At 37.3% G+C, this 25020-nt stretch overlaps 1 protein-coding gene across 3 annotated transcripts in view; it reads right to left on the bottom strand.

Annotated features, from left to right (window-relative positions):
• Positions 1-2948: 2948 nt before the first annotated feature.
• SLC2A9 (solute carrier family 2 member 9) overlaps positions 2949-25020 on the bottom strand; it is an 84860-nt gene continuing 62788 nt past the window's right edge. For 2 of the 3 annotated variants that reach the window (XM_048942144.1, XM_048942143.1), the window contains exons 11-12: positions 16650-16777; positions 2949-6287 (exon numbers count right to left, since the gene is read on the bottom strand). In XM_048942144.1, coding sequence (XP_048798101.1) covers positions 6030-6287; positions 16650-16777 — 386 coding nt within the window. In that variant the 3' untranslated portion in view covers positions 2949-6029. The remainder of the gene's footprint in view (positions 6288-16649; positions 16778-25020) is intronic. The other variant, XM_048942145.1, reaches the window with a different exon arrangement.

Genomic DNA, 25020 nt, shown 5'->3' with positions numbered 1-25020 from the left:
CCACAAATTATGTACACATCTCAAAAGAAGGTGAAAGATGGATGTAATAGCCAATTACAAACTACTGAGCTCCTTAGAGAAACTTCTTATCTCTTGTTAGTTGTAGCTTTTCTTTTCTCTCTTGCCTAATTTCAATTGGAATGTTACCATAAATTTAAATATCTAATCCTAATAACGTTGTTTAATTCTAGTTTGTTCCAATGAATTCTAAAATTTTAGTTATGCATTTAAATTTTTTTCTATTAGTTTTATATTTATTTTTAATTGTGCGTTCCTGAGCCATTCACTGTAAAAACAAGCCATCTGTATTGCATTCTTTTTTCCTCAGCCATATTTCATCCTGTTAACCTATTTAACTTTCCTTAACCTTCCTAAAACATAAAAAAAAACCAACCCTAATCACCTAAATGCTTCTATGCCTTTTTTAAAATAGGGGAGAGCAGACATGTAATATTACGTTTTTCTCATGTTTCCTATTGCCATTCCTTTGCCCCTTTTTTTATTTTGATTACTGGTGCAAACAGAGCAGTGGTTTCACTGTCAACTCAGAGTGATACCTGAAACTCCTTCCAGCATGTTTTATACTACATCATGGAAGACTTTATTTGGCTTAACCCAAGCTAAACATATGTAAATACATCCTGCTGCCTGAGGGACTTAAATACAAACCTGTTCTCTAGTTAGAAAAAAGAGTCTTAAGAGTACTTTTGATGCCTTGAAAGAAAGCTCAAATGCTGCTATTAAGGATAACTTTTATATTTGTGTGCTCATTTTTAAGCATATTTGACAAAAGGAAACTGGTTCTCTTACTGTATATTAGCAGTCATTTGAGCATCACTGCTCAGGAGAACTAACTTCACTGTTAGTTACGCAAATGATTGGTCTATCACAGCTCATAGAGATTTTTAGCTCGGAAGATAAGGCTTCAGCAAGTCAATGACAGAACATAAATTGTCTAACCTTGGTTTATTATGGTGTTGTTTTAAAGTAAATATAACTTCTTATACTGGTATTTACCTCACATTTGTTTAAGAGAGATAGTTTCACAGAATTAAGAAAAAACTCCATTCTTCCTCTGAAAAATAATATCCAAATGGCCTATTTTTTTTTTAATATGAGAATTAAAACAGCCAGTCTTTTATGATGGGATAACTTGAACCAATCTCTCTCTGCACGCATATGCATATAAAAAGAAAGTAAAGTTTAGTTCAAAGAGTTGAATCCATATGAAATTTGGGGTTGTACTGCTCAACCAGTACCAACCTCCTGCCATGTGCAGGGCTGCCCCCACCAGCTCAGGCTGCCCAGGGCTCCATCCAACCTGGCCTTGAGTACCTACTGGGATGGGGCACCCACAGCTTCTCTGTGCAGCCTGTGCCAGTGCCTCATGAGTAAAGGATGTCATCCTAACATCTAATCTAAATCTTCCCTTTTGTAGTTTAGATCTTATCATGATGTCTTACAAATGGCAGCTTACAAACAGCAGACAAATTCATTCTTGTTCATACTCTTAACAGGTTGTATTTCAGAGGGCCAAGCAGGGTTATATTCTGCTTTTTACTTTTTGGAATTATCTTAAGACAATCACAAATTCCCATAACCTCATGCATTGCTTTGTTGTACTAACTGGAGTAGGAGGAAATTTAGCAGAATTGTAGCAGAAACATGTAAAGGAGCCCTGATTATCCTCTGAGCCCTGTGTTTCTCTTAGGTCACAGCAAAAGTGACGTTAATGCAGCTTAGCTTACCAAGGAAGACAGTTGTAGTGACTCAGGTTATGCTTCATTGCTTACTGAGCTGTGATAACTCAATTACAAACCCAAGCACCAAGCTTTTGCCATGAAATTCACCTCTTCACAGGGTTCACTCTGTAATAACATCACTTCCAGAGAGGGCTAAGTATGGGCCCAGATTGGAACTAAGAGCTCAGTTAACGTAACAGCTGGAATCTTGGAATTTACAAACTTGCTTCACCATTTGGGTCTATATAGTTCAGATTTTTAGACTGTATTTCAGATGGTTTTATGAACTTGGGCTGAAAGAAAAACACATCAGGTGTCTCCTTATCATGCTTTACTCTGATTTGTTCTTCCTGTTGTGTGAGGTGATGGGAGCTGTAATAGTTTGCATGGTGATCTCTGTAAGGAAGAGCACATAAAAATAGTCAAAAGGAAGAAAGAAAATTTCTGTTGTTTTGGTGTTGGTTTTTTTTTTTTTTTTTGCATTTGAGCCTGAAGATGGAAATTCTCCCATATGGCTGAAATACATCTTCCCCCTCTAGAGAGCAGATCCTTGTGGAGTGAAAATTGGCTTCAGAACCCAAAGTATGAAATTCAAGTTTTATGCACATTTGAAATCTCAAGTTTTGCATATCTCTGTACCAGAAAGTCATTTGGCTGAATTCCACATCAAAAAGAAATTTAGGAAATCAAAATCACTGATAGCAAATTGCAGCTTTCTGCAAAAAAGGCCCCCTGGGTTCAATAATTCTTACACGCCTTTATTTCTACCACTAGCCAGTTTTAATACCCCTCACTGATACCTCTATTTTTATTTCCACAGCCTAATAATATAAACATATCACAGAATCACAGAATTGTAGGGGTTGGAAGGGATCTCCAGAGATCATCGAGTCCAACCCCGCTGCCAAAGCAGGTTCCCTACACAAATGAAAATATGAAAGAATTAAGTGTGGAATCTGTCTTGGGAAGCAGAATATAATACTCCATAAAATATGCAGTTTCAGGGCTGATGTTTCTTCCCCATAACTTCCAACTAGCCAAAGGCAGAGTCCAAATTGAGTTGAGTCATTCATATGAAGGGACAAACAGCCCTGTACTGGGACATACAGAACGTCCAGAGAGCTGAACATGGACAGCTGAGGAGATTCAGATTTAGTCAGAAGAAAACTTCCATCACGTATTTAATTCCAAAGATTTATTTTGCAGTCTTTGTGCGTGGACATGGCTGATCAAGCACACACAACCCACCAGCAATGCTTGTACAAAGAAAAACCAAGTAATGGTATCTCCCTGAAACTGGAAAACTGAACCTGGCTCCACGTAGCACCACTGACAAACACATGGCCACAGACATGACACATTCAACCAGAAAATATCACCAATGTTTTTTGGTTTTCTATGTTGTCCTCTTGTTGCTGGAGAAGCTATAGCAGCATAACATTGGAAATAAAAAAAAATAATAATTACCAAACAAATTTAACAACACAAAACTCTCTTCAGGGTGAGAGATGAGAAGTTACACAGTACCCACACATCTGCAGCTTCCTCAGAAACTTCCACAGCCCCAGGCAGAGGAGACAGCAGCCACTTCCTTAGCCAGCAAGCAGAGCACCTGCACCAGAGTACATCAGCAGGATGGAACGATTTGCAACTGAGCCATGGGCTGGAGCAAAGGGCAGAGGAGAGGCAACCGCTGTCCTTGTCTGCAGTCACCATCTGCAGAAAGTGTGCATATGGAGTGTGTCTATCTGGGCTATGGCAAGAGAGAGGCAAGGGGGACACAACCCCTACTGTTAATAATGCACAATCCCCCGAGCTGCGATATGAAATTCTATTGAACATCCTTTGGTCAACATGTTTATAGCTGGGCTCCAGATGCAACTTCAAACAATAGTAAGATAATTTTATCCTGTTGCAGAAGCCCAACTGAACTGCTCTATTAGGCCAACATGATATTTTATTGAAGTTATCTGGTAGGCATTATTTGTTGATAATGTTGCTGTAATGCACATCAATGAATAGCACTGAGTGCTACATTTTTCTAATTTTCACAATAATAATGGATTCTAGTCCAGCCACCTCATCTCAGTAAGATCACATCATTTCATGTCAGTAGCCCTAATTGCAAAATAATTTTCAACCTGAATGAGAGGGTCTGAACTTGCCAGTCTTGCTCTACAGGCAGTAGAAGAATTTCTTCTGGAAATGGTCTGTAGGGATAGCTTTCAAGTTCATTTTTTACCTAGCCACCACTTAGAAAGCCTCACGTAACACGTGGGTAGGCAACAAGAGCCACCAAAAGAAGACATATCCATTTCTTAGGTATACAACTTTAGAAGGGGTTATTGAAGACACCTTTCTTCATTTTTCTCCATAGTATTTGATTAGCTTCTGTATCTCATAATCAGCTGGTATAGCCCTGATACACTCAGTTTCTTAAAAGTAGCACCAGTATCATAAATCTGAATCTTCATTCTTAACTCTCTTCCTTACATGTATCTTTTTTTTCTGTCTGACTTGTTGCTGAATCTCTAGCCCGATAAAATAGGATAAATCCAGGCATAAAGTCTTAGAACAATTTTCTTTTGTTACCCAATGGTAAAATTGCCCTATTAGGTAATCTATGCTTACCGTGTGTGCAGCAAATATATCACAAATAAATAAATCACAGTATACCCTATACATCATTTAGAAGTAATAGCTATCAGGATCTTTGATCTTAATTTACAGTATGAAACAAAACAATAAGCAGCTTAGTAGTCAGGGAAGTCTGAACAGAATAAATACTAGAAAGCAATTATCCATTTATTTCTTGCTCTATATATGAATATATGTATAATCATATACATTTATATTTTGGATATATATGAGTATATATATATATATATTTAATTCCAAATTTATGAATTTGGACATTAGTAAATGTAACTTACGGAAGTAGCTGGCTCTACCTAAATGCTGCACTTGCTTCTTGTGCCATACTCCTCACTGAGAGCAGCACTAAGACTTACTGACATTTCATATGAAACAACAGCTATTCAATTGCTTATTTACACCCTTAGCATCCAAGTTACTTAAAGAGAAAAGAAAAACCATTATCATAATTACAAATTGGAAATAAGAATTTGTTAAAAATATCCTAATGAAAGGCAATGGATCACCTACCACTTGGCAACCTGCTGAGTCTTGCTATCATGACATTACGCAGATCTTAAGTCCAGTTTTAAGAGCATTAAGTAGCTTAGAAGCTCATAAACATGGAGAAGGCCCAGAGCTTAAGAATTGAGCCCAAATTAATGTCTAAATAAGAAATAGATTTCCAAGTTCCTTTGGAAATTTGAGTGTTAAGAAATGGTGTTTATTGGGTCTTAGAGAAATTTTGGCTCCTAAGACTTGTTTTAAAAGGAACTTGAAAGAGAGGAATTGGTTATCATTTTACACAAACAGAGAATAATTAAAAAAAAGCCAAACCCAAAGAAAAATTAACAACAAAAAACACCCTTGGGAAACTTGGTATTTGGTTTTCTTTTCAATGCTACACCCTACAACTACTATCAAAGTTCCTTCCCTTCAATATGAGGGTTACATTTCCTTTCATACTAAAAATTCTAGAAACAGTCTTATAAAAATATGTATATGTATCTCACAGAAATGCAGTGCCAGCAAACTCAGAAACTATAAGAAAATCATAGATCATGATTTGCAGATCAGATAAAGAAACCCATCAGGCCCTGTAGCTTCCCAGTCACAAATAGCTGGGAGGTTTTCATAAGAAGCAGAGAAAAGCCAAAATAGCTGGAGAAGGACTGGAAGGTTGGAGGAGCATCACCTGTCTTCTTTTTCCTCACTTCTCACGTGTAGGCTTACCAACTGGGAGCAAGGAAAGCTGGTCCCATTTCAGGTTGGCTCATGTTGATTCCTAGCAACCCTATCCTTACTGGCACTCCTTCCCATTCATCTCCTTCCAGGTGCACACACACCTCACCATCAACACACAACAGTGCCTGGCCAACTACTGCTCCTCACTGCCAGTATGCTACATTCCTCCACCCCACTACTTCACAGGTGTCCAAGAAAACTCTGGCTCTTATTTAAACAGCTGCTGCTACTCTGCCTCCAAGTTCCCCTACATCTCCCTAGCTGCTAACGAGTTCACCTGTACTCACTTTAAAACATATTTGAGGAGGAAGTGGTTCATGTTGTCACATTAAAAATACAATTACTATAAACATACTCAATGAAAAGAACATATTTTCCCTCCAGCCACCCCAAAAGAACATGCCTGTTTTACACAATTGCATGTTTTGTTTCCCCATTGTCCACTGAAGAAGTGAAGTTTGATTCTTGCTCAGCACTTGATTTCCTCTCTTCTGGGTAATGGTTCATTTCTTGCATTTCCAAGGAGACTTTATTTCTTTTGGCAAATGCATGGCTGATCTCACTTAATGTCTTGTTCTTAGTTTCAGGCAGGACAAAAAACAGGTAGGTTGCTCCTGCAAAGCAGATGGCAGCAAACACGAGGAAGCAGTAGTTCTGTAAACCGCTCTGTGAACAGAAAACAAGTGAGATATGGTCATTGCATGCATCAAGGCGAAAAAAAGTCGTAAGAAAATTAACATCAGAAATGGAGTGAAAATCCAAGTGGGCGGTGTGGAGCAATTTTTAAGCAAGTACTGTGAGTGCTGGCATTCACTGCAAGTCAGAGTGCCTTAGAGGTTCATAAAAATGCATGAATCTGCAGCTCTTCCAGCACCAGTGGCCCAAAGACAGAGCAACAGGCTGCAGGCAGAGGTGCTGGAAGGCACCAGGTTGGGGCTGCGTGCACTAGCAGGAGGGGGAAGCAGGGCTTCTGCTGCCTGCACAGCTTGACCCAGCCTTGCACTTGTGCAATACTGCTGGAGATCAGGCAGATTTTTCACCAGGCTGCTCTGAATACAACCTCTCAATTTCTAGGTACAAAAAGAAGTCATGCTTTTGTGATATCTTGCAGCTGTACATGACAGACGAGAAACCTGTTATAGCCAGAGGCAGCTGCGTCACAGATGTTACAGCTCTGAGATTTGCAAAATAAACAAGGAGAAAAAAGGCAGACATTTCTATCATTTCCAAGGTTACAAGAGCTTCAAGAAGAAAAAATTCCAGAAAATATACTTCTTTCTTGCTAGAGAGGAGTGTAAGAACTATCCCTAATTCCTGAAGAAATTCAAAGGTCCAGGATCCCTATAGTTGTCTTTGAGCTCTTAAAGCAAATGTCTAATGAACATTTTTACTTGCTTTAATTAACAAGGGCAAAATTAACAAAAAGTGGTATCTCCAGATCCACAAATAAGGCACTCTTTCCACTGCCTTGGGTGAGGTCATGAATAGTGAGCATGGGGAGAAATTAATGTCTCAGACTCAATATGAGGTGTTTGAATGGAGAAATCTACACTGGTTAAAACTTGTGGCTGTGAGTTCCCAGACATATTTACAATTGCCATTAAATATATGTATATGAAATAATCATGACAACACTAAACCATGACATAACACCAACTTTTCTATAAGCTATATGTCCACCATTTCTATATTATAGGGTAAGTAAGGAATCCTAAGGGGTTATGCAATTCCTGGCACTGGTTTTATGTTTCACTTGCTCAGCATACATAAAATATAGCATGGAAGAAGAATATGAAGTCACGTTGTGGAATGAAGAAGAAAAAAAAATAAACTTCTCCAACTTCGTGGCTGCCTGGTCACAATGTTTTCCATGGATCATTCATTACCTAGTTCAGCCCCTCTGCTCCAGACTGTAATAGGAAAGGCTTGAAAGTGCATCCTCTGAAACACTGCCTATGGACTCTTGAAATCACGGATACATTTTTTGTTAAATCTTAGAAGCACAAACTCCTGAACAACCTGACAATCACAAGCCAATGAGCACGGATGATGAGGAGGAAAAATATTCTGGAAAGGAAACTGATATGGCTTTCAAGCTTGTACAGAGGCAAAAGCAAATGAATTCAGTAGACAGGAAAAAATAACTTCACGGTGCCTCATAACTCATTCTGTCATGTTAAAAAAATCCAAATTTTGCATCTGGCTTCTCTGCATGTGTAATTACTGTTCACTGCAATGGTACGATTCCAATCTAGAATTATGTTTTTCCCATTTTAAGATGTTCATTGAACTAGACTTTCTCCTTGATGCAAATAAACCATTAATGTCCAGTTTTACTTAGCCTGACCACCAGTTCACTGTGCATCTTGGTAACGCTGACACAGGTTTCTCCCAACTTTGTCACTCCTGATTATTTCTTTGCTGACCATTATTTGAATTAGTGTTTATTAACTTCTTTGATTTGTGCTGAAACCTTTTCTAACACTGTCATTACTTCACGATTCATTTGCAATTATTTTACATAATATGTTTACGATTACTGGTAATAAACTTGCTGTCCTTAATTTCTGCTTTTCCTTTTACGTATAGCCCCCAAAGGCCTCCAGATGAAATTTCACAGAGAACAAGATATGAAGTATTTTTTCTTATAAATCCTGCAAATGAGTTCTGTAGCAAGAGACCATTACTTTGCACTCCTCACGTGAAGCAGGATGGAGCCCTAATTCCTGGAGAGGAACACCACAGGGCAATCACAAAATGATTGTAACTTCTCTCATCAGCTAGCGTTCAGTCATAATATTTCTTTAAAGCAGGTTATCATTTTACACACAGAGAAAAGACAAACATGTTCACAAGCCTTTGTAACTCAGAGTTCAGCTAATATCTTCTGAATCCGTGTCTGCAACAGAAGAATATAAATTACATTACCCATTATAAGCATGAAATCTATCTGCACTGCACACTGATAAAGGAATTTTGGACAGAAGTGCAGGATAAAGCAGAAGGTAAATATCAAATCTTGAATCCTAACTCAAAAGAAACCTTTAATGGGGTATGAAAGGGATACAGCTCAGCCTAGATTTTTAATTCATTTTTATCTTTTTCTGATGTATTCTGAATTGATTGGTGCTAGAGGGAGGAATCAATGGATGGATGAGTATATCTGATGTTCCCGTCAAGAGATGCTGAAGTAGTGCGCTGGGAAGAGTGTGAGCACTGAGTTACTGCACACTCATTCTGAGAGGGAAGTCTGTTGGGCTGGAATGGGAATAAAAAACTGAGGAAGAATTTCAATGAAAGCCTTTGGGGCCATGCAAAGTACAGATACTCTGCAATTCTGTGCTCTTAGCCCATTGGGCCTCAAGATCCCCTACTGATATGTGCATTCTTAATGACATATGACTAATGATAACACACATGATAAAATTTGAAAAGCTAAATATTTTTCTATACTTTTGAACAATATTTCACTAATTACATGGAATAGAAGCATGTATTTCCATCTGTTTTCCATTGTTTCTTCATTGTATCCTCTTGCATGAACATCAGATGTTCAAAGTTACCAAATATTTCAGGTGTTTTCCTGAATAACCAGGGCCCCATCTTTTGAAGGCTCTTGAGGCTCATAGTTATTCATTCAGAGTCGAGGTCAGATACACAAATGTCCTTGAAGGACCGTGATTTCCATAGGTTATGGAAGTCTGCCTTCCTGGGCTCCCAGCAGAGGGTATGAGAGTCGCAGACCAGATTTTTGCTGCCATCTCTTGAAGAGATCACCTTGGGTATTCCTAGATAGTCAGTAGGCTACTAAATCTTCAAAGTTGACTTAGAGTGAATTTTTCAAGGATGCCCAAGATATTTTAAAGTTAAGAACAAACTTTTAAACTCATCACCTTCCATTTTTGTACTGCTTTCTAAGGAGGCTATTTAAACCCAATGTTTCTATAAATGTCCTGCCACTTGAATCTTGAATTACTCATTTTTTTATCCTCTTTATATTTCTGCAGCTGATCAAGGCTCTGTATTCTCTGAAAAGTGGGAAATCAGGAAACTATTCATTTAAGACATGCATTTGATTACCACAAAAAGGGGTTAACGTCAAAGCACTTAAACAATTCTGCCAAATCAGATCCCCAGCACGGCAAATCAGACCTGACTCAGACAGTGGCTTGTAGCTCTGTAATTGAGGTGTATGAATAAGGCAGTGCAGCACAGCAACATCTTTTTAAACATGAAGTTTAACATATTCTCAGACTGTACAGGGCTGCTATTGGCATTATGCAAAATGTATAGGCCCAGTCTCTCCTTAAACAATCTCTCCCCAGTCTCTCTTTAAACATAATGCTAAAGAACACTTAATTTTTACCACTGTGACTTCAAATGCTCAGAATGGATGAACAAAAGAGCTTTTTTTTTTTTTTTTTTCCCCCAAGCTAAAAAGTAAACACAAGCAAATGGAAATCCTAGAATTAAAACTGTAAGATCTCTAGGATTCATAAAACAAACAAACCAACAAGCAACCCAAAAGAAACTCCCCCAGATTTGCTCCTCAGGCAATAGATAGCTATTTACTGATTTAACTCACTTTATAGTAAAAATCAATTTCTAGGCACAACTGCTACACTGAAATTTGGAAAATTTACATTCCTGAGCATATACAGAAAAGAAATGCACAAATGAACAAATTTACCACAAATGAATCAGATTTAGCAAGTTTACCAAACAAACATTTTTAAAATAGAAGTTCTGACTCCCAGCAAATGTCAGATTTTCTTTCCAAATATGATACCAATGTGATTCCTTCCTACTGAACTACCTTTATAGTCTTTCACTAGTCTTGGAAACATAATCCAGAAACAAACAAATGTGTATCTACACAAAGTCTCTCAATTTCCATTTGAGTTTTTATTTATGCACTCTGCCTGATTTCTCCATCAATTGCTGCTGAGTCTTACATAGGCACTTCCTGTTCTCCATTTTTGCTTTCTTATTTGCTTTTGCATTTCATAATAGCGACATCGATCACAAAATAATTTTCAATATAGCAGAGTGGGGGCAATTCAAGAAAACACACATAATATCTGCCCTAAAAATTTAATTGCTAGGCTGAAAAAAGCAGGAGAGATTCCTTCAGTACCATCAAAACTTTAAGTGGAAGGCAAACGAACCCCTTTACCTTCCCAGTCACTAAATTCTCAACTTGAAATGTCACTGCATGTTTGGCACTGGCAATGGATGCTTGCATTTGGTGGTTACCATGAAGATTAGAATCAGTAGCAGTCAAATTGGATATTTGAGGTAATGATATCAAAAGTAATGATTTGATGCCTTATTAAAAAAGTTGCCAGCTAAACAGTTATTCATGTGGATGTTTGGCTTTACTTGCTCTTGTTCAAATTCATGTTTGAATGAAAGCAAATGGATGAGAATTTGTGTCCTTTACCCCTTGTCCTTGAGATTCAGACATAATTTAAAGTTCCACTGCAGGTGCAGGACAATGAAGAATGACAGAGCTCCTACATGAAATGTATTTCATTAAGTAAAAAATAGAGCAATTTTCAAAGTCACGTACTTCAATTTCATCCCAAACTCTCATACATTTATTACCTCCTCATAAAGATAACAGATCTTTGTATTCTATGCTTGCAGCAGCTTGCTTCTAATTAAGAGCATTTTTTTTCTCATTAACCTCCTGATAGCCTACATTTCATTTTCTTGTCTTTGAGGGGTACTTCAGCCACTTCCCCATAGATACATATACTGTAGTTTGCATGTCAGATATAAAACAGCTTAAAATAACTTGACAGAGAGAACCTGCATATAGACTTACCTGTGCATACATTTGTTATTGAAATTTTTGTACTTAACAGAAAAAGACAATATAAATTATTACACAGTTAGGAAAATCTTTCTAGATGAATGAATAGAAATCTCAAGTGTAAAAATAAGGAAGAAAAAGAGCAGAAGTTCAGAAGAGCCTCCAGTAAGAACTCACCAGTATTACTTCTGTATTAAGCATTACTTAAATTAGCTTCTGAAAGGGGGAAAATAAGCACAGACATAGGTCTTTGTATCACAGTAGAAAGCAATGTGAACAAGCTGTGTGACAGCACTACTCCATATTACACTGAGCACCATCTGGATCACATATCAAGCCATGATATTTTTTCAGGACACTGGGTTCAATGCAAAAATAAAATAAAGTTGAAGTTTACTCAGTCTCAAGCTAGTGATAATTTGTACTTTGCCTCTTTCAGATCTCTCTTTTCTAATATAATAATGTAAGTAAAAAGCTTACATATGAAGAATACATATGAAAATTTAAACAGTATTGTCTTTGAGTCCTGTGCTTAAAAAGCCATCTAGTAAAAACTTTCACTATTTCAGGAATATGACCTTCCACACTGCCATGTGCTTTACTCTTGTCACCTCAGTAGTTGCCTCTGCCTTTCAGCATCAGTATCTGAAGCACCAGTCCTGACCTCCTACACCAGATGATCAGTTTCTCATTTATTGTTGAAGCCTGCCCCACATCTAGTGACTTATCCACAGTAAAAAAGCACAGCCCTTTCCATTGCCAGTGAGACAGAAAGGAGCTGCAGAGGTTGTTTCTGACAGTATCTGACAGTTGCTTGTTTCCCCAACCTGAAGTATAAGCACTCAACCATAACTTAAGACTTATATGCAAGCCTTTGATAAGATGTGAGTGTTCATCTCTCAGATCTACAACACAATATATATTTGCTTATCAATGTGCCTCAATCTACAGTTACACAGAAACAGCACAAAAAAGTACATGATGGTAAATACAAATATTATGACTTTGTAAAAACAATGTTTTTTATAACCAGAAAAACACTCAAACTGCACACTGATTTTATTAGCCCCTGCAAAAATGAGATATTCTATGCTATTGCTCAATCAAATGGCTGCAGAACACCATGCAGCTTGTAGAAGTATTGCCGCAGAGTTGCTGCAAAAATGCTGCAAGAGAATGAGAAATGTTACCTATTTTGAGACAATGCAAGCTTCTCTTGGGGCAGAAGTAAAAGGGGAAAAATCACTGCAGTCCTCAAGGACTGTACATAGGCCTGGAAAGATGGAAAGATGATAAATGAATCCCATTTAAGTTCTTTCTTTTTTCTAAGCAGCTGCAGCAGCAGCAAAGTTCTTTGTCATTTAGACAGGGATCTACATCATTTCCGTACAACCATGTGAAGAGATTTGAAGACCTCCATGAGTTGCTTCCCCAGCATTTCTAAATATTTCAAACTCTATCTTTCCTTGCTGTAGGCACGCAACCTCACAGTACCACAGGCAAAAGCCAAACACAACTGAGGAGCAGTCATCTTTGCACCTAGTGGACCTGTAAGCACACCTGAATACTCCTCTGTGATCCCTGGTAACTCCTCTTCCCCCATCTCCTTATCTTTAGTACTTTACCATACATATTACAAAGCAGTTAGCATGGGGTACTAAAAGAATCAAGTAGGAAACATCAAGTACATTTATGGCAGATAAAAACGACTGTTTTCTTTCATTCCTCTCTGGCTTAGTTCTGTTTCCACTGTGTTACTGGGAAAGGAAGGTGTGTTCTACAGTGTAAATTAGTATATCCACTGAAAGATTCCAATTTCAATAAAATATACAGAGATACTTTAATAAGTATCTTTTGAATAAGCACTCCATATACACCATGACCTTAGCACCTTAAAAAAGAGACTCTGCAGTCTTCCTTCTAGAATGGGAAATTATTATGACAGAAAACTTCTGCAGCAGAATATTGCTTTCCATGTAGTCTTTAAATGCCCCATAACATTCTAAGAGAAGAAACTGAAAAATGAAATAAGAATGCATCAGAATATTATGAAAAGAGCATAGTCAGTCCTAAAATTAACTGCTAATTCTTAGTAATTCTTTGTATTTTTACAATGCTTTAGAAAAACAACACTAGATAACATGTGATTTAATGTCCTGCTGACCTATCTTGGTACAGAAGGCTGCTACTGCAATCCTTTTTGAAGACTAACAGCTGAACACTTGCTGAACACCACCAGAGCTTTTCAAGCATTTTTCTTCTGCTGTGGTTTGTTGTCCCATCTGCTAGCTTCAGCCCATCGCATCTATTTCCACACACATAAACACTCGTATTTCTTGTTTACTATGTTGCCCTGTCCTTCACTATCCAGACCTCCTTAGCATAGCTATTCCTACCAGCTATCACTCACTCTTTACAACATATTCTTGAATAACAGTCTCCAGAGAAGTCAGGAAAGGTCTCAGATTTTCTATCCAGCAGCATAAAGTAGAACTGCAGATTTAGAGAGGTGGTGCCAAAAAATGCCCACAAGTAATAATTTTGAGTCTGGTTACATTAATAGGTTTGTGCCTGTATCTACTTGTGTGTGTAGAAGAGTTGGGTTTTATTCATCTGAGTGTCTGGGAAATAGTTTCTGTTTATAGATGTGCCAGTGAGAAAGAGAGCAGGAGACTCATGGGCAAGCATGTTTGTATTACATTATTTAGCCATCCATCACTCCTCTGTTTAAGAAGTTATTCATTAACTCAAGGACTGGAATAAATATCACACAGAAGGATGAGCTCTTTATGGCTTGTGAATAACTTACGGAAATGCCAACACCTGAAATACATTTACTTGTGCTTGTCAGTCAACAGTTAAATACCTATCAAAACTTTCACTCTCTTCTGTTCAGCAGTTTAAACAATTTGCAACAAAGCATCCGATAGGTGGAGGGTGAAACCAGTTAAATTTAATACAGAAGTAGATGCAATTTTATATTTATCACTGTATAATTAACTGATAAATTTGAGAGTGACATCAAACCTTCAGTGATAATTCAGAATTGCAAACACGAAACACACACCAGTGCAATTAGAAAATAGAGATGCAAAAGTCAATCAGTCAGTTTGAATGCTGGTAGTTAAAGACAAAAAGGAATGCACGACTTCCTCTGGTCAGGTTTGTCAGTGGTTGTTTTTTTTTTTTTTTTTTTTTCAATGAATCACTACTGCCACAGGGAAAATGATCTGTTTCCTTTTATTATCCATAAAAGAGAATATATTAAGCAGCAATGAGCTTGCAGAAGGATGACTAATATAACCTTGAAGGCCTTCAGGTTAGAGATCCCTCAAATTTTCCTGCTCAAGTTGTTATGAAATTCATAGAGTTTCCTTTGATAAGTCAGAGAAGTTTAACACCTTCTAATCCTTTTGACATAAAGAAAATAACCGATCTTTTCTCTGTCTTCTATCATTCACAGTCAGTCTTTCCTACCTCATATTTTTTTTCCAGGTGGAATCATTTTAATTTTGCTTTCTTTCACATAATCGCCATGTTTCCTGTTTTCTCTTCTAATTCTCTCCATTTTTCAAGATTACGCAACTCAAAGCATCATTATGTTATTCCTATGATTCCCTCATAATTTGCAGGGAAAGAGCAATTGGTGCTGTCAGCTCACTGCTTTGGATTTGGGATTCTGCCACCATAAACTACAGCAGTGGCTACTGATGTAAAACACACACACACACAAAAAAAAAAGCTGAAAAGAGCCTTCTGAGCCATTTGCTGTGTACAGTTAATGAGACACTTCCTCTTAAGGAGGCTTCAACATCAATAAAATCATGGAAAGCCAGGCACACAGATGTGTGAAGATGTGAACATCTTTAGGCGTTTTTTTTAAATTACTTTTTAAAAGCCAAAATCTCTGTAATATGGAAACATAATTTTATTCATTAAAACTAAACTGGTAATCCTGTAAACACATAAAGGGAATTTTTTATGATGCAAAATCATAGATTTCCCAAGGCAATAGCAAACTTCGTATGGATGCATACTGAAACACTCACAAAGCATTAACATGCATGTGAAAGAAACAGAAAATGCAGTTTGCCTTTATATTTGTATTTACTGAGATCCTTTTTAAATATAAGACCTGTTGAGGGGGTTTGCAGAACAAAAAGGTTACATTAGAGGGAGAATCCTGAGCTGAGTGAATTCATGCTGATGCTGATGACTAAGGTGAAGTTTTCAAAAACACGTCAGATTTGTCTAATTGTTTCTTTGCTGAATTTGGTAGATGTTCCAATGACTTCAATGGGAAATTAATGACAACTCTACCTGCTTTTGAATATCACAGCTGAGAAGTCTGAACCAGCTCCTTTGTCTGAGCTAAAAAAAACTGTTGGAGAACACTCACAGATTTCACTAAGTATTAAAACAAACCTAAACACTTACAGCTCAGAGCGGTGGAACTGAAGTTAATGTTAACAGTAGCACAGTTTGGAAGGATGACAGCATTTATACTCATGTTAACTTTTGAAGGTGATCCAAGTCATCAAAATGATTAAAGCCATTTTCCTCTTAAAAGAAATTTTAAATTGTGTCAAATGTAGACCAAGGGGCAGATTTTATAATTCTTTCAAGTTCTCCCATAAATTCTTTCAGACAGATAATTTCAAACAGAACTACTTAATTAAAGCAGTTTCACTCTCAAATGATAGTTACCTTACACAGGCTTAGAGTAAGATATAATTTTACAGTATCTGCAAATACTGGTGCACAGTACTGCATATAACAATGCATCATATAATTTTCAGTTTTAAGAAGTCACACACAGCAGTAACACCTTCTTTGTATTTATTCACCAATGAGACTATTCACCAAATAAGAATTCTCAAAGCATACAATAAAGCTGAAGATGGATCATTATGGCTGCAGATGACAAGGACGGTGTGACTTATGGACACAGCCATCACATCAAATTGCACTGCTACAGTACTCCTGTTGGTAATTTGCCATTTAGGGTTGTTCACTGCTATACTGCTATTAATTTTTTCAGAGGACAATTTTTCCTGAGACATTCGGATGATACATGGGTAGCACAATTAAAATGCATCATAAACATAGTAGGAATTTCATTCACTTCAATGAAAAGACATTTACTATTACCAGAAAATTACTTATAGCATAAGAACTATAGCGCATCAAAGATCAAGCATGTTAAGTACCTGAATGAAAGGGAAGAGCAGTCCGACTGCAAAGTTGCAGAGCCAGTTGACTGTCCCAGCTACCATGAATGCAGCCGGCCTCTGAGACTGCTGGAAAAACTCTCCTGTGAGGACAAACGGGATCCCACCTGGAACAGGGTCCAAGAAGGTGGTGGTTTTAGTAAATGTCCTCTGCCAACGCTTTCTTTAATAACAGAGGCAAACACACTTTGTGTTGCACATTTCATCAGCAAGCATTTCTGAGCGGATAATACGATTTATCAAAACCATATTTTAGAGGAATGTGACATTTTGTTGTTTAATGCCACTGCATCTTAGTGACAGGAAACGGAGAATTCACACAACTTCCAGAGTGCCACGTGATGAATAAGAATCACCATTTCTACTAAAATGCTTGAAATTCTGAAATTTGAGAAATATTCCAAAATACTTTTAGGCATTAAAAACTAGAAAGATTGCTCTGAAGAGATTAAATAATATTTTTGGATAATTATTGCCCACTTAATTTTAGTAATGAAAAAGCAAAGCATTCGCTGCTCTGTAGGCACATTTTTCATTGATGTTTATATAACACGTTTACTAGTTGGCACTTCTGGCAAGGTCTATTCTTCCCATCACCCAAGGACTCTGACCTCCATAATACCAAGCTCTGCAGAATAGTACATTTGTCACTCGTGTTTCCTTCCACTTAGACAGTGGGCTATTTTGTACAGCACTGGCATGTTGTTGGCCTGACAATAACCCTTGGGGAACAGCTGTCTAGTGCTGAAAGTCCTGATTTTTCTTTGGTTTCTTTCATTTTTAGTAGGATATTTCTATAGAAATATCACTGTTTTCATAGAATAAAACATGAATTCTAATTGCTAAGTGGATACTTATTACAGTTAATTAGACACGTCTGCTTGCAGGATTATTTTGTAGCAGTTTGGAAAAAAGTTAATCTCATTACATTAGTCATGTTTTCAGTAATCTGTTGCTACCAATTCCTAACTCAAGAACCTCATGTCTGCCTTTGTTATTATGCCTCATTTTCTGCATTACCACTTAGCTTATCAGGTAAGATCATAGAATCCTTAGAGTTGGAAGGGACCTCTGAAGGCCATGTAGTTTGACTCCCCTGCAATGAACAGGGACATCGCAGCCAGATTAGGCCACCAGGGCTTTATCCTGCCTCGCTTTCAAAGTCTCCAGGGATGGCGCATCAACCACATCTCTCCAGGCAACCTGCTCCAGTGCCTCACCACCCTCATTGTAAAATATCTTCTCCTTATATCTAACCTAAATCTCCTCTCTTAGAGTTTGAAACCATTTCCCCTTGTTCTGTCACCACAGACCCTGTTAAAGAATCTGTCCCCTAAGATCCACTGCTCATCCCTTATGTAATTCCTTTAGCTGTTTTAGGCATTTTAACTAGCTAATATGAACAATCAAAATCAGGTGAATTTCAGGAAAATTGGGTTGATCAGGACACATTTTCTCTCAAAAACCCCTATGACAATCCTCTTTCCAAAATACACATAATTTAAGGTGAAAACATTATAGAAGACTTTGTACACACACTGGATCTTCCTCTTACATGCTTTTGTTTCATCTGTGTGCTTATTTTTTGTTCTACTCTTTGAATTCAGGCTGCATATTCCCTTCCCAAAGGACAGCTGTGAACACATGGAAGTGCTGTATGGTGATGCATTGTCGTACAGCCCCTTGTGCTCAGAGCCACTGCACTTAAACACGTGCACTAGAAACTGTTCTATCAAGTATCAGATAGTGACTTGTAAATACAGAACAGGATATGCAGTTGACACATTCTCAGATATTCCTCCATTTCAGATCTTTCATACTCAGAGACCATGATCATGTGCATAAAAGGAAGGCAAAGTAATGCAGAAAAAAGTTAGATTATACAGTATAGGCAGCGCCCCATCATCAACTTTGACTTTTTGTGAGAATATCTTTACAACTGTAGCAAACTCAACTTTTTGTTCCAAAGACTGTCAGTATAAATTACACATACAGAAGGACAGAGCAAATAAATATTTATTCCTATTTTATACATAGGAAACAGAAACACTAAGTGTTTGGGTCATCCGTGCCCCAGTTTAAAAGTCTTTCCACAAGTCACAAGTGGTATCCAAATTCTTCGACCAAAAAAGCGACCACTGCCAATAGTACTTTGACTGTGTAGAACAAATAGCCAGACAGGCATAACTCACTGAAATGATGTATCAGTCCTCTGTGGTTTACAGTGCCTATTTTGTCATGTACTTGTGATTGGGGTTCAAATCCTATACTATGGCAGGCAAAATAACAATCACATCTGTCCTGCCAGTACCTGGCTTAGGTCTCAAATGTCACATGAGGGCGTGGTTTGCCAGTGCACCTGCCTCTCACAGTGAAGAACTGAATGACAGGATACATAGAAACCATGGAAGTTATTCATTTATGATCATTTATTCTGGCGTGCCTTTGCTGTAGGATAGTCTCCAGAGGTGTTACCGTTCTTGTCAGTATAATAAAAATGCTGTTCTGGATCCATTTGAGAAAATACACATTGTACAAGAGAGGAAAAAAGCCAGAGGCAAAAATGAAAAAAAAAAAAAAAAAAAAAAAGTTCAGGACAGAAACATATCAGAAAGAATAAATGTTGTGGAAATAAAAATGCATAAGCATTGTTAGTAAAAAAAGGTCCTTGAAATTCAGATAGTAGTATTTGGATACATATTAATAATCACTGCAGATTATTATTAGTCCTGCTTATCACAAAAACTCTTCAATCTAATTTGAAAATTAATCAATTAATCTCGTGATGGTAAAAAGAGCATATTGAAAAGTCTAAAAAAAAAAAAATAATAATTTAGCAGTTCCTTGGAGCTCTCAAATGTCTACAGCATAAAAAAGAGGAAAGGTGCACAAACCCTCAGGCAGAGCAAATCCTCAGATTTTCTCATGGCATAGACAAGAATTCCACAGCATCACAAAGCAGAGAAAGCCAGGTTATATAGAAGGATGACTTAAGAGAAATATATGAAAAAATCAAGGAGCCTGAAAAGTAATTGGTGAATTAACTGAAAAACAGTACAGGCCTAAAGACAAATGAAAAAGTGGATGAAAGTAGATCATAGTTGTATATTGCTACATGCCAGGAAGAGCAGAAACTTGACCTTACTAGGATGTAGAGCAGGGGATATGAAAGCTTACCAAGAACCATTTCACTCCTTAGTGGAGTGAAATGAATAGAGAAATTATGATAAGCTGAAGGAAAAATGTAAATCCTTAAGACGCCAACAGTGAAGGCACCTGAAATCAGCTAAATTCATAACCCCAAGCATCCACCCTTCACCAGCCATTTCAAGGTGCAGAGCTACTCAAAGATCTTTTTTCCCCTTTTTCTCTTTGAGAAAAAAATTCAAGCACGTGACTTGGAAGAAAGCTGCAATATGCTTTAAACTGGTCAAGGCATTTTGTAGAATGTGTCACTACTGTCTCTGATGCAGGTTTGATCCTCATTCTCTATCTTTACAGAATCTCAGGATTTTGCACACTGTTTTTTGAGTGGTTTAGTCATCACAACAATATGTCATCTTACCAACCGATCCTTACAGTTAGTTTCAGTGTAAGATACCCAATGAATTAATTGATCCATGCTGGCTGCTGTTCAATGGTTGCTTGGAAACCAGAGCCAAAAGCAGGCTAACCAATGCACTGTCTTTTTGAAACAGTCTTTAAATGTTTTGTCATGAGTTTTGCAGCCTCATAAGCTTAAATTTGGTTAAATGGCTTCATCATAAAGCTAAATGGTATTCTTCCTCATGGGTGATGAATCTGGAAATAGTGTTTCCATTAGGAGAATTTCCAAGCATTTTTCAGTGGAACAGCATTATTTTAGCACTGATCAAAAAATGAAAACATATATTATGACTTCCCGTAAAACTTCAGCAAAATAGGTTCTGAACATTAACTTAGAGGAGTAATGCATTGACCACGATACTTACAGCAATTCATTTCTTATACATTCCTGTTTTCAGCATTACAGCGAACATAATGGAAGAAGCTCTTGACATATTACAGTGCCACTAAAGATTTTTCCACCTGTTAACATGGTACTTCTATTGGGAATTGCACATTGCTATTGCAAGCCTTGTATACCAATGACCTGCTTAATGAAATTATACTAAGCCTATATGACAGAATTTGATATGCACCAAAACACTTATATCTGTGCATTTTACTCATTTTCTTCCATAATTAGTGCAGTTACACATAGATTCAATGCCACTTGATGGCAAACATCCAGAGTCTCAACCAAATAGACTATTGCATATGAAACTGGAATGATAGAACAGAAATAATATTCTTGCTGTACCAGCTAGAGATTTTCAAATATATATTTACATTTGCATGAGTATCAATACGCTTTCCTTTCAAAATATTAAATGCACATATCGACTGCAGTTACAAAAAAATACTGATTAGCAAGAGTTATTTGTTTCAGCACAAAAGTCTAAACACAGAAAATCTGAAAACTGAAGGAAATACAGAGATCCTAATTTTGTCTCTATGCAGCACCTAACTGGTACTTGGTCCTAGTTATATACATGATTTATGAAATAAGACTGTTGAGAGAATAACTGCCTAGTACAGGACAGGGAGACTTATTAGATTGGTAAACTGCCTTTAGAAGCAATGGAAACTGCATCCCTCAAGGCAGGGAAGAGAAAGGAACTCCAAGTTCTCTGCTCATCTCTTAGCACAGGCTCAAGGCACAGTCCCATGTGTTCAGTCCCAGCTGGCAGCTCCACAAAAACTGTGGGGTTTCCAGCTCCACAACTCAAGAGACAGCTGAATGCCTTCCCAATAGGAGGGCTTGAAATCCTGGAAAGCCTGATTAGGGCAAGACCTGCCAGATCTTCCAGCCCTGCACTGTGAGATAAGGAGTCTTCAAGATGAGATGTTTTGACAGAACAGGCAAGCATTTTGCAACAATGTTCTGTTTTGCTAAAAGATGTCTGTGTAGCTCTAGATCAGATCAAGCCAAATAGCTTTTGACCACAAGGCAAGGACTGATATAACCTAATAGGGCTGGAAAACAGAATAATAGCTCAATGACAGGCTTCAGTGTGTGCAGTTCAACTGGGAGAAGACAATTCTGGAGGACTGCTATGTGGGAGAGGCAAAGGAAGTGAGACAAACCTCCTGGAGGAAAGCCACTGGCAAAGAAACCCAATATTCTTCAGAAAGACAGCAAAAGGATGTTAGCCTGCACCCAAGCCTTAGCTGCCAAAAAACTAAAAACTCAAACAGATGCACCTGAAAGATATACTACAGGAGATCTGCTGGTGAGGCACCCAGCACAACCAGCAAGTGCTTTCTGTCCCTGTGAGCCTATAGACAGAACATATTGATTTTTACAGAGATTCTCTGTGGCTGCCAGATTATTTTAAGTTGCACATTCTACTTAAAATTGTTGCACGTTCTACTTGGTGGAACAATATACTCCTCCTTCCCAATAAAGGTGTTACATTTTTAGGCAGGACAACTGCCTTGCTAGCTAATCCTGATTAGAGAGCTGGGAGCAGAATGTGTGATAGAGGTGGGCTGACTCACAGCTTCATGCCACAGTCTCTCTTAAATGTCCCCAGCTCTCCACAGGAGAACTGTTGATCTACAGAGTTAAGGAAAACAGGCACTTGGATTGTATAAAACAGTACAGTTGGTTAACAACCTTAATTTGTACCATCTGAAGAGCTGGAGCTCTTCTGTTTGGATTAAAGGCCACGTGAACAAAGGATGTTTAAAGCTTCATCAGTCTAAGACAAACCAGCAGTGCAAACCATAGAACCAAATTAGAAAACATAAAAAATACAGAATCTGGCAAAAACTAATAATATAGTAACAAGTACCTCACAGTTATTAACATTCTTGCTTGTAATATAATGCTGTGTGGAAAAGGCTTTTGCATTTAATAAGTAATGTTTGGTTTAGCATCTATAAATCTGCTATTCCAACAGCCTACAGAAAATCAGTCTGGCAGGCATTTGGGTCTTTGCTGGTGCAAGGTAAACCACATCACTTTCGATCAATTAAAGTAACAAAGCAACCAAGTACAACACGAAAACATACTGATATACTCTGCTGCAACATCACTGGTTTAAAAAAAATCTCAGATCTCAATTATTGACACTAACATGTATGACATACAGCAGTAAGGCCATTGACAAAGAGAAACAACATAATATTCCTTCTATGTTCAGTTCAGTAATTATTTTTAATTCATGTAATTTTTCAGTGCAAATGACCTGGTGTATTCCCTTATCTGAACCATCTGATAATTTCTTCTTCAGTGAAGTTCTTCCCCTCTTGAATAATAATTAATGCATTTTCTCTTAATTTTTTAGTTCTGTAAGGCACTGTTCTTAAGCAGAATTTTATGAGCACCCATTTACTGACTGAATCATTTTTATCTCAAAAAACTGTTTAATGAAGGCAAAACGCATACTACATAATTGAAGAGCCCAAGTAAATTGAGTCTTTTTAAGACAGTTTCTTCTACTTGAGTTATATCTTCTTTCAAATGCCGCTCTGCTCTTGGAAGCCCAAGTACTAATTTTTCATAGCTTTTCCTTTTCCCTATTTCCCAAATACTATGAACTCAGCCAGTTTTAACAGTATGATCTTTTAATGAAACCTAGATCTGAAAACCAAGAGCAGAATGCAGTTTTTTACACTGATCTCTACCTCATTTAAGCCTAACACTCACCTTTGAGTCTGCTTGCTCTTCCAGCACAAAATGTCCACTATCTGTCATATGGTCATTTACCAAAATGATTAAACTAGACAATTTCTCTACTATTCTGGTTTATTAGATTCCGGTCTTCCTAATCTGAAGACTTCTGAATATGCTCAATACAAGCCATTTTTCACTGCATATTTTTGCACCATGGTGAGAAAGACTGTAAAATCAGTCATGAAGCCCTATCTGCCTGTACTGACCCAAGTGCACCTCATTTTCAACACTGAGTAGAGCATCTTTACACATTTTTTCCTGCTCCTTTTGTGGGTTTATATTTTAGTGTTATCTGAAGATACCTCTTTCATATCAATTATTTGTTGTTACTTTGGTCTTGAGCACTTTGAACAAATTGATGTTCCTGTTCTACTGGAAAAGCTTTAGAGACTGAATGAAAAGTAGTGAGTGGTAACACACATGAAAACAGGCTAGATGATCATATAGTCTTCTTGATCTTAATTTCTATTAAGCAGTAGTTGATGGGTTTTGTTTGTTTGTTTGTTTCTTGTTTTTGTAGAGCCAATCTTTGCTTTTTTATTGTAATAGAACTGACAGTCCAGACATGAGCCATTCTGCCAACTGATGCACAAATCCAAAGAATATATATATTTTTTAGTGTTTTGCTTATACTTTTATTTTGCTTAGGGTCATTTTTGCACATATGTATTGGTTTTCTTGTGTTATTTTTTTTCATGATGTGAAAGCCTAGAACTTAGTGCTGTATTTATCATGAAATACTTGGAAAATGAAGATCAACATTACATTTCTACTGCAGTACTAGCAACATTTGTTTTTTCTTCACCATAATAATTCTCCATAACTATTAAAAAAAATACAATTCAAAAATACACTCAACTTTTAGCTGCCTGTAAATAGCCTTTTAAACATTTGTTGTATTTTCAGACACATTTATCACATCAGAATCTTAATTATAGCCTGACTTCCTATTCTTCTGTTTGAACATGAAGAAAAAAAATTCTTTATTGAGCTATGACTAAGAGTCTTTATGATATTATTCATTCTATAATTATTCTCAGTATCATTAAAATGATAATCAGATCCTGATTAAAATTACTTCTGTTAATATAAACTTATTTTTTAAAAATGATCTTTAGAAAAGGAGTTTTTACTTTAAGGAGTGTAGAGAACTGTCATGTTTTCGTTCACTGCAGGGACAGTAGTATCAAGGAAATGCCTGAAATAAAGCCTCATGAGTGTGATCAGTTCTAGATACAGGACAAAAAAGACAAAAGCCCATCAAGTTGAGGCTTTTGGCTTCTGTAATAATCTACTGGGGGGGGAGGGGGGGGGGGGGGGGAAGAGACATCAGGTATGATTTCTCTGTGATGAATTCAAGATAATGGCCCATTAGCACAAAATGCTGCTTGTTGTGAGCCTGTGCAAGCTAAAACAAACTCAAAAACTCAGTATGGCATGTCAGGCTTTTCTCACAAAATGTTTTAACAAACAGATTAATCATAATAGAAGTACACAATTATGTCACTGCAAAGCTGTGTTCCTCCTGAAGGATCCCAAGAGTTAGAATGCTGCACATGATCAGAGAAGTTGGGGCAGAAGAGTCTC

Source organism: Lagopus muta, chromosome 4, assembly GCF_023343835.1.
Source record: "Lagopus muta isolate bLagMut1 chromosome 4, bLagMut1 primary, whole genome shotgun sequence".
In the NCBI taxonomy this organism is placed as follows: Eukaryota; Metazoa; Chordata; class Aves; order Galliformes; family Phasianidae; genus Lagopus; species Lagopus muta.
Note: the sequence above shows the minus strand (reverse complement) of the source record. Positions and strands in the feature narration are given on the sequence as shown.